The following is a 10,746-nucleotide window of genomic DNA, read 5'->3' on the forward strand; positions in this document are numbered from 1 at the left end:
TTTCTTTTTTGGTATATCATTGTTTATTATATTTTTACAAGAGTATATTATCATATCCAACTACTAAAGAACTGACCGCACCGATGGGGATTCCCGTTAGATTACACACACACTATATGTTTGTCGTAAGAGGCGTTTGAATGAATTTGGTGGTTGAATGCAGGCTCGCTGAATTTGTTGATGCATGTCATCGTGTGCAAAACGCTAATGATGCTCATGGCGTCAGTCACTTGGATATTTATTACAAACACGATTATTTTCAGGCCGCCGTCATCTTGTTGGAATATTGTTGACAAATAAACCAAACCATAAACAGAGGCAATCACAGTGTAAACATTTTAAGAACAACCCGCACACAGCCCGTTCACACCCTCAGAGGAACATGACCTCGCACCCCCTATCTGAAACCGACGCAACCGGACTTTGCCTCGAGATATGCTGACTCGACAAAACAATGAACCAGCGCCTGTGGATAACGTATATTAGGTGCTATTAATACACACAGAACGTCGTGTTATGGAATACCGATCATGGTTTTAAATGACGAAGACGAAACAACAGCATGAATGATTTATACATTGAAAGGATTATATTGACTGAAAACTGATAACAGAGTTGATCAAACACCGCGCATACCGTCCAATGTGGATCTGAGTTAGCCCAGATACGGGGATTCCCATTCTGTGACGTCACAATACAGTTCTCGCTCAGCGGGGCTTCCTTAGCAAGTACAATACCGGTTTTTATATAAATGAAAGTACGTAGACGGCGTAAACAGAACCTGTTCATTAGCTGAAGGTGATCCATGTATGATGGTGCAAGGTAAATCATTATTTATTTTAATTGTTTTAAAAATGATTATCTACACTAATGTTTATTTTGATTATTTGAGTTTGAAAGGCTGTCAAATACACACTCATAAATATTACGTTAAGAGTTTATAATTTTATCAAACTAGGGACATGACCTGATATGACTATTCGTCTGGATTATTGTATTAATGGGTACATGTTCGTGATTAGTGTTGTTCGCTGTCCTGATATCACAGCCCAGGATATACAGTCAGTTAATTTACGTCTCCATTCCACCATCTGAAGGTCCATGCAGGTAGCAAAAGTACTGTAAGTCCCCATGGACCCCTAGCATGGTGATCTCTCTTCACTAGCTTGCGATCTATAGCTCATTTTTATCTTGTATTGTTACGTATGGTATTATATTTTTATGGTTATGTGCTAGTTTTAAATAAAATCTGTGACAAATCTAGTTATTTTACTGTCCTTCGACGACAGGTTTTTATACAATTTAAATATATATTTTTTTTAATATAATACATTTTCTCGTCACGATATGGCTGAAATAATGCCGATGTGACGTTAAATATTAACTCACTCACTTACTCACTCCACCATCTGAAACTATGTATCTGAATGAACTGTGTGATGAGTGATTGTATGGGGTATGATGAATCGCGCAGAACAAAATGTATTGATTAATATCCGGTATCCGAGAGTAGTGTTTTTAGAAGCACCCTGGCATTGCTTGTTCTTCTCGGCCACAAGGGTACAGAGAGGGTATCCCTAAACAGAAAAAAAACATCAAAGGGATCGCCGTCGCAATGACAGCCAAGCATAACTGCAGAGTATTCCGGGGTCTTTTTGCTAGCGGCTGAAATTTTTTTCGCTCTCCTTGTTTCAAGACATACAATGCAAGGAGGGTCCGAATGTATCTTCAAAAACATTTTACATGATATCCAACATGTCAAGCGAAATATATTGCCTATAACATATAAGCTCATTTTTATACACCGTACCCCCTCCCTCACCGCTCATAACCCATCTAGAGGCGGCGTGGGTGCCTTGTGTTGAACACGCCGAAGACTCGGACTCGATTTCAAACAAGGGTACAATGTGTGAAGCCCATTTCAGGTGTCCCCCGCCGTGATATTGCTGGAGTATTGTTACAAGCGGCGTAATACAATACTCAATCGCCGACTCATAACCTATCTAGCATGCGTGTACGTAATACCTAATTACACATCAATACTTTTCTTTATGACGTCCTTTAGTCAGTTATGTACAGCTGTTGTGGTAGTTTGTCGACATCGAGAAGAAAGGATATTATTAAAAATGACCATTTACTGTCAGGCTGGAGTGGGAATTGCAACGCACTGCGTCGCTAGTCATAAGTAGGTCATTGCGTGCAATGATCAATCCTAGTTTTGATTTACAACCGGTTTCCGAGAACTGTTCACTTTTGAGAAGTATGTACTTCCATGTCGCTATGATCCGCTGAGAGTTCAAACGTTCATCATTTCCTCATTATACACGATAGTAGGACGTTTACGCGTGTTCATTCCCCTCGTATAGTCTTAAACCTTAGTTTAGTTCGGAGAGGCATTTTTTTTGTTCTTTTGATAAAAGACTTTCTTGTTTTAAGGCTGACTTAATAATATTAAATTACTCTTTGCTATGTATTCATTTGTAACATTGCTGTATGAGGTTTATAACTGTTCCATTGTGTAGATTAGCATTGCTATATATATTACGGGGCCTACCAGAGGTTAAAGCGTTTGCGCGTCACGCTGTAGAAAAGAGTTCGACTCCATACATTGATTTGTTTGATTTTACGCCGCTTTTAGTAATATTCCAGCAATATCATGGAGGGAGACACAAGAAATGGGCTTAAAACATATTACCCATGTCGGGAATCGAACCCGGGTCTTCGACGTGACGAGCGAACGCTTGAACCACTAGGCTACCCGACCGCCCCTCATTGTGTGAAGCCCGTTGATCCCCGGACTGATAAGATTGGAATAATGCTAATAGTGTAAAACCTGCACTCGTGTACAGTGAAACCCCATTAATCCAGACGATACGATTAACCAGTCTGGGTTAAAACATTTCCGTATAAACAAATAATGAATTCTTGTGATTTCACTTTAATCACGTATTGACGTCCTCAACATTAACTGTCCGGAAGTTAGGGTATCTTGATTAACAGGGTCCAGACTAACAATGTGTGTGTGTCTGGATTGTGTTTCGCTATTTATCCGGAATTAGTTTAATATGTACAGAATTCCATTGATGAAGTTGCACGTAAATAATGATGATGGTCATAGTTGGACGAGGCGACCAAATTGATCAAATGGTCAAACTCGGAGATCGTGTTGACTGCCTGCCATCGTAACCTGGACCAGACAATCCAGTGATTGATATCATGAGCATCGATCCACGCAATTGGGATCGATGACATGAATCGACCATGCCAGCGAGTCTGACCAACCGATCCCGTTAGTCGGCTCTTAAGACAAGCATAGTCGCCTCTTACGGCAAGCATGGGTTGCTGAAGACCGATTCTACCCCGGATCGTCATGGTTTCTGCCACGTCATACCAAAAGACGTTAAAAGATGGTACTTGTTGTTACCCTGTCTGGCGCTCGGCATTAAGGGGCTAAAACAAGGACTTTCAGTGGCTGGTGATCACTAGCTCATTTTTTTATCTTGTATTGTTACATATGATGTTATATTTTGATGGCTATCTACTAGTTTTAAACATAATCTGTGATAAATCTAGTTATTTTACTGTCCATCGTTGACAGGTTTTTATTCATTCTACATATATGTATTATTAATGTACTTCTCGTCACGATATGGCTGAAATACTGCCGATGTGACGTGAAATATTAACTCACTCACTCACTCACTAAAACAAGGACTGGTCGGCTCGGGGTCAGTATACTGTGTCTGAGTGGGGTATACATGTTAAACTGCGGCATGGTATCTCAGTGGGTTAGCACTATAAATCGGCATCATTCCGGACTAGTACAAGCAGCCACACACACACGTGCATTCACGTCGCTATACAAGTGCAATAATATTGGACGCGACGTTTAACCCCATTTTCCCTCACTTCGCTTAAGGGACTGAAGATATCGCGTTAATTAGATAAAAATTGTAATTAAAGGAAGAAGAATATCATATGATCCAAAAAACATTCCCTCTGCTTCCCTGTCGCCATTATCATTTAATAGTACATAATTATAACAATGAATACAATTTTAATCATGATAGACGATGTTTAAGGTAAGGTCGCCTTGTGACGTTACATTACTGTACCTACGGTGTTGTGATTGGTTCAACGATATTTAAGGTTAGGTTGGCCTTTGACGTCACATAACTGTCGATACGGTGTTGTGATTGGTTCAGATGATCGGCGCCATGACAACCCTCCTGAGAGTAGGAAGTGCGCGCAGGTCGACGATGTGTCATACACTGCTGGTGTCAAGTCAATACAACACTGACTATATTCGGTTTATATTTGCCTCTATGTGTTTGCTATCAGATCAGGAGTGTATCAAATTTCTGTCTATGTGGTCTGAAACGGAGCGATTTGTGTGATTAAAGGATATGATGTTTGTTTGTTTGATTGTGGTTTAACGCCGCACTCAGCAATATTCCAGCTATGTGACGGCGGTCTGTAAATAATCGAGTCTGGACCAGACAAGCCAGTGTATTGACATCATGAACATCGAGCCTGACCACCCGATCCCGTTAGTCTCCTCTCACGACAAGCAGTCGCCTTTTAACGGGAAGCATGGGTTGCTGAAGACCTATTCTACCCCGGATCTTCAAGGATCAGAATCTGATGTAAAAGCAAAGAATATTTTCAAATTATTAATTTTTATTCACTTAATTTAATCATAAAAGTTAGAGATTGTGTCCGAGGGAGGTTTCTTTATGTCTCTTCGTCATTTTGGACAGCCATATAAAGGTTACATCTGAAAACATTGTTCACACAAATGTTATTTGACGCAACCAGATCACAGCTGCAATATAGCTGACGGCAATAACAACATTTGAAAAAATGTTTTGTTGTGGCGTTGGATGCTAGTTCATTGTTATTTACCAACGATTATTACATCTATACTATTATTAACTTTCTCATTGTGTAGTTAGCGATACGCGACAATGTTGTGCAACGTTCATAACCAACTCCACTACAGCGCCCTTGATGAGACATTTCAACTCGTCAAATCACATGTCGTCACAAGGAGCTGTGTACACACCAGCGATATCGCTGTGTTATCAAGCGGTGTATATCGCTGTATAACTCAAGTGGTCGTGATATCATAAGTACAGCGAGATGATATATCACGTGCAAATATCAGCTATGGTTTTATCACTACTCGTGGGCATTGTCTCGTGACCATCGCGTGCAGTTAATCAGCACACAGTCAACGGAGTCAGTTTGCGACACTTTCTCGAGTGTAGGGCCAGGCGGAAGAAACAGGAGCCAGGGCAACCACATTGTGGAAGTAGGCCCCTTGTCATGGTGTATTGATATACTTCAGCCTGGGGGATGCAGGAGTGTGACTTGTATGTATTACCTGGTGTATTTGTAGGTACATAATGTAACAGCGTAAAGGTTGAATAGTTTATTCTGACAGAAACTCTTTTACATTCCGCTAAACTTCGGCATGAGTAACGGAAAAGCGAGAAACGGATACATTTACCACGGGTCTGTGTTATCAAGCGAATGTTTTAGGATTGTAAATATACTATAGCTAAACATAGACATTGTGTTTTTCTATTTTAAAAAAAATAAATTTTTATTCAATTATAGACATTGTATTTAGTTGAGCCTTATCATTGCTCACAATATCAATCACTAGTTCGCCTTGCCTAGATTCGATTATTTACATATCGCCGTTTTATAGCTGGAATATTTTCGAGTGCGGCCTTAAACAACAATCGAACAACAAACTTCCAAATCTGGAGTTCTGGTTGTAAAATTAGCTATGCCTATGAGTGCGCTACTCATGTATATTTAATTATATTTTAATTGAATTTTAATTATATATTAATACTCTCCTACCTTTAGGGGGTGTGCGGATTTCTAAATGAGCGATGGACTTTAATTTTATAAATATTCTCAATGACATGTGGGGCGGTCGGGTAGCCTAGCGGTTAAAGCGTTCGCACCCCACGCCGAAGACCCGGGTTCGATTCCCGACATGGGTACAATGTGTGAAGCCCATTTCTGGTGTTCCCCGCCGTGATATTGCTGGAAGATTGCTAAAAGCGGCGTAAAACCATACTCACTCACTCACTCACAATGACATGTGAACAGTTGTGTCACGTACGAATTATTTACCTTTCTGTCAAAGGTATTTTAAAATTCAACTATCAATACATACGCCTCGAACACTTCCGGGTAAGACTAAATGTCCTCAGCAGCCTATGCCTGTCGCAAGCGTTGACAAACTTGATCAGATGGTCAGACTCGGTGACTTGGTTGACACATGCCATCGTATACCAATTGCTTGGATCGATGCTCATTGATGGTTCGGTCCATACTAGATTCTTTACAGGTCACTGGAATGTTGCTAAGGGGCGTTAAACAACAAACAAACAACATGTTGACTACATTTATTAACTGTGAGGAAATTAATGTGTCTTACTTCTCTACATACGTGCAGATATGATGTGTAGCCACCTGCATTATCACGATCTCTGGTTGTCGATGTGGACAAATGTCGCCCTTATCGGACATGTTGTATATTCAGTACGTCCTCACAATCTCGCCTTGCCTTTGCCACAGTTAATGCGTAACGTGTCTGTTGTACCGTGGTTCATTTTGTCTCTTGTACCGTAGTACATGTGTGTGGCATTGTGGTACAGGTGTTTTATCGTGGCATAGGTGTATGTTCCGTTGTGCAGGTGTATTGTACCCTGGTATAGGTGAGTTGTACTGTTGTGTTAATGTAGTACATATGTCTTGTATCGTTGTTCATATGACATTGTATTATCTCGTGGTGCATATGTGTTGCCGTCGTACAGTTGTATTAGCGTGGTACAGCTGTGTTTGATTGTAATACAGGTGTCTTGTAGCATGTCCATGTATGTTTTTATTGTTGTAGAAGCGTGTTGAGTTTTGTCGTATTTGAGCGTATTGTCGAACAGGTTGTTTCTTGTATCGTGGTACGTACGTGTTATACAGAAGTGCATGTGTTTTGTACCGTGGTACAGGTGTATCATCGTGGTTGGTACAGGTGCGTCGTACAAAGGTCCGTGTATAGTTTGTCGTACATGTGTTTTATTGTGGTACAGCTGTGTCGTACCAAGGTCCATGTGTAGTTTGTCGTACATGTGTTTTATTGTGGTACAGGTGTGTCGTACGAAGGTCCGTGTATAGTTTGTCGTACATGTGTTTTATTGTGGTACAGGTGTGTCGTACCAAGGTCCGTGTGTAGTTTGTCGTACATGTGTTTTATTGTTGTACAGGTGTGTTGTACCAAGGTCCGTGTGTTGTTTGTCGTGCATGTGTTTTATTATTGTACAGGTGTGTTGTACCATGCTACGTGTGTAGATTGTCGTACATGTGTTTTATTGTGGTACATCTATGTGAATGTATTTCGGTTCCAGTGCGTTGTACCGTGACGCAGGTGTGTAGTGCCGGGACACTTCATGTAGGTGTGTTAAATTGTATCACATGTGGGTTGTACTGGTAACCTGTGGTTTTGTTATGGTTCGCCGGCATTGTGCCAGAGTGTTCAGATCTTGTTATGGGGTAACTGTTTCTTGTTTCGAGAGATGAATTTGTCCAGTTGTACATATGTTTTGTACCATAATACAGATATACTGACCTACGTGTTAAACTGTTCTCAGCTCAGGCGTGTTGCATCTCGTTTCCTGCAGCCCCAATCAAGTGTATCATTACATTATACCCATTGGATCGATATACTACAGACCGACGACCCTTGACAATCAAGAGTGAGTTTAGTGCAATACGAGTCTTATTCTATAAACGTTCTGAACAGAGCATTGTTGAATCAACAAATCTTTTTAGAATCTAATTATTTGTGTTTATGCGGTACCCACAAAGGAAGTGATATGAACGAATCTGGTTTTTTAGCCGCTTTTAGCAATATTCCGGTAATATCACAGCGGCGGCCTTACACATTGTACCCATGTGGGAAATCCAACCCTTGACTTTGGCGTGTTGAGCGATAGCTTTACCCACCAGACTACCCCACCCAAGAAGTGATGTAGGAACTAAATAAAATGGCATTTGTTCCGCTAATCATGTTTTATTCCCTTATATTTTTCCAGAGCCAAACCTCACCGATGTTAAACGTCCAATCATGGCAAACAACTCAAACCAACCTGGCGGGCTCGACTCGGATAGTACTTCCGTGTTTCTCGGAAGCAGCGCCACCTATAGTGGAGAGTACAACGCCATCTATACACGAATAGACCACTGGTCAAGCAGTAGCCCCGAGCAATGTGACGAGTGTTGTTTGAAGTGCTGTTGTGGAGCTTGCTATTTTCTTGGTTACCTGTTTTGTCTGCGACAGATGACACGTGCAAAACGTGCTCAGATCATATGGACATACTGTTTTGTGTTGGCAGTGGTTGGGGCGATGGTGTGTGCTCTAAGCGTGTTCGGTCCTTTCGAACAGGACGTGACTCCAACTGATATGCGTATTGTTAACAGGAAGATATCAACTCTTTTCTGTGACAGCCTCACTCTGGACTCGACCGCTGAGTTTTCGGCGTATCTGTTTAACACACAGCCAGACGTTGACACAGATCAGATACAGAAATACCAACAGAGAGACTCAGTATATATTCTAAATGGAGATTACAACTACTGGAATTTTTACCTTTTGGAAGGATCTGTCATGAATGTAATGTCGTGCGCAGATACCAATGTAAATCTCTATATTATGAAAGGTGAAGACAACTTTAACACGTGGAAAAGAGACAACTTTTGTTCGGACTGTTTTATTCAGGACAGGATTGTGACTAAAAGCTGTCAAGGCTCTATGGACCATTATACGTTGAACGCATCAACGTCCGACGACTACTACTTCGTCTACAAAAACAGCATCTACGACGCTTGGATGACGGCACAATTCATATTAAAGAGGACACTGTATAATACGAATGGATATACAGACAGGTGCTTGAACAGTATAAACTGTGACTTTGACCTTGACCTGGATTCAAACCAGGTCATCGTGTACCATATATCGGATGACAGTTTTCCGGATGATTTATCGATAACAACAACATGCAACGCAAGGTCATGGGTTTACGTCCTAGCCTTCTGTGCATGTCCGCTGTTCTTGAGTTGTCTTTTAACTGCTTTCGTGTATACATGTTGCAAGGATCCACGAAGCAACGGCCTCCGACAAATAAGACCTCCTCGTCGCGTGTTGTCTCGTTTCCCGAACGAGAGGACATCCTTATTGGCAGGGAGACCCAGGGCTGAGGTGCCTCAGCCACCGAAATACGAAGAGGTTGATTCTAGCGCTCCGCCCCCTTATGAACAAATCAATAATTGATGATGACAAACCTTTCAGAGGAATGTGATTTGGGTTTAACGGGTTTATATCACGACATATCAGCTTCAACTCTGAGTCGGTACTGAGGCTGACCACCCGTGAAACACATGAGCACGAGTATGGCGATGAAAAACCGTGAAACATAATTATTCTACAGTAGAAAATGTATTTCATACTTAAGTGGTCCCAGTTCCTTTATTGACATACTGGCAAGGTTCTTAATTACAAGCATATCTTCAAGGGGAATACAGGGCAATATTTCTATAATGGGAACAGGTATAAGATTAGAGCTGCTACACTTCGATTTCGAATCCCAGTTTCGTCCTGCTGACGATCCTGGAGATCAAGATTCCGGGGTAGAAAAGGTCTTCAGCAACCCATGCTTGCCATAAAAGGTGACTATGCTTGTCGTAAAAGGCGACTAAAGGGATCGGGTGGTCAGGCTCGCTGACTTGGTTGATGCATGTCATCGATCCCAATTGGGTGGATCGATGCTCATGAAATTAATCACTGGATTGTCTGGTCCAGACACGATTTTTTACAGACCACCGTCATATAGCTGGAGTATTGCTGAGTGCTACGTTAAACAACAAACCAACCAACCAACCTTGAGATCAAAGTAGGAATTGTCAATGACCTTTTTAACCGTTGGCATTCCTCTTGACATTGAGCAGTCACACAGGGATATAACTGAAATAATGTGTCCTGTAAGCTGATCACAGCCGCCACAATTCAACAGTATTGGAGCATTTAAGAAGAGTTCCTACGGACATATTGAATGTTTAATCTCGAAATTGTTCTTGGTGTGATGGTATTTATGGCAAGATGCATTGAGTGAATTTGTATCCATGTAAAATCTACCTCAATAAACGGAGCAATAGTTTCTGTGTTACTGCTGTGATAATTAATGTCAAGGTCGCCGACAGCAGGTGCTGTCGAAATGGCAATATGATATAAAGATTATATTTTCAGTATAACGTCTCACAAATCATATCCACTAATACACTGGATCAGTCTGTACTAAGCCCCAGTCTCCGGAAGAACCTCAACGTACTGAAATAAATAAATGAATAAGATGAATACGAATGCGCGAAAAGCTATTTCATGGAACTTCATGCATTGGGACCAGTCGGAGGACGCGTGGTCCATTCCATAGAAGGCACACGCGTTCTACGTTTGACGCACCAGTGACAAAATCGATGTCCGTACAATTCCTAATTTTATCTTGTCCCAGTGTATTTTTCAGGTGAATGATGAAACCTGCCTTTGCAGGTGTTTGTTACGTTTGCCTTTTCGTCAACACATGGCAGCACCATTATTTCATTGCAATTCATAAACACATGCTTAAGAAATAACAGGAATCGTATTTCTCGTGATTATGGACAGGATTTTGTCCC

General features: G+C 41.2%; 1 protein-coding gene across 2 annotated transcripts; it reads left to right on the plus strand.

Moving 5' to 3' along the window:
* The first annotated feature begins 781 nt into the window (after window positions 1-781).
* LOC139447616 (uncharacterized) lies at window positions 782-10,232 on the plus strand. Of its 2 annotated transcripts, none has more exons than XM_071229023.1 (2): window positions 782-822; window positions 8,112-10,232. In XM_071229023.1, the coding sequence occupies exons 1-2, from the start codon at window positions 810-812 to the stop codon at window positions 9,347-9,349; spliced, it is 1,251 nt and encodes a 416-aa protein (XP_071085124.1). In that variant the 5' UTR covers window positions 782-809; the 3' UTR covers window positions 9,350-10,232. The 2 variants fall into 2 exon arrangements, with proteins under 2 accessions (XP_071085124.1, XP_071085125.1); XM_071229024.1 differs by lacking the exon at window positions 782-822 and adding an exon at window positions 5,243-5,375.
* Window positions 10,233-10,746: the final 514 nt, after the last annotated feature.

This window comes from Haliotis cracherodii, unplaced genomic scaffold (genome assembly GCF_022045235.1).
Source record: "Haliotis cracherodii isolate W230 unplaced genomic scaffold, xgHalCrac1.p SCAF_7, whole genome shotgun sequence".
Lineage (NCBI taxonomy): Eukaryota > Metazoa > Mollusca > Gastropoda > Lepetellida > Haliotidae > Haliotis > Haliotis cracherodii.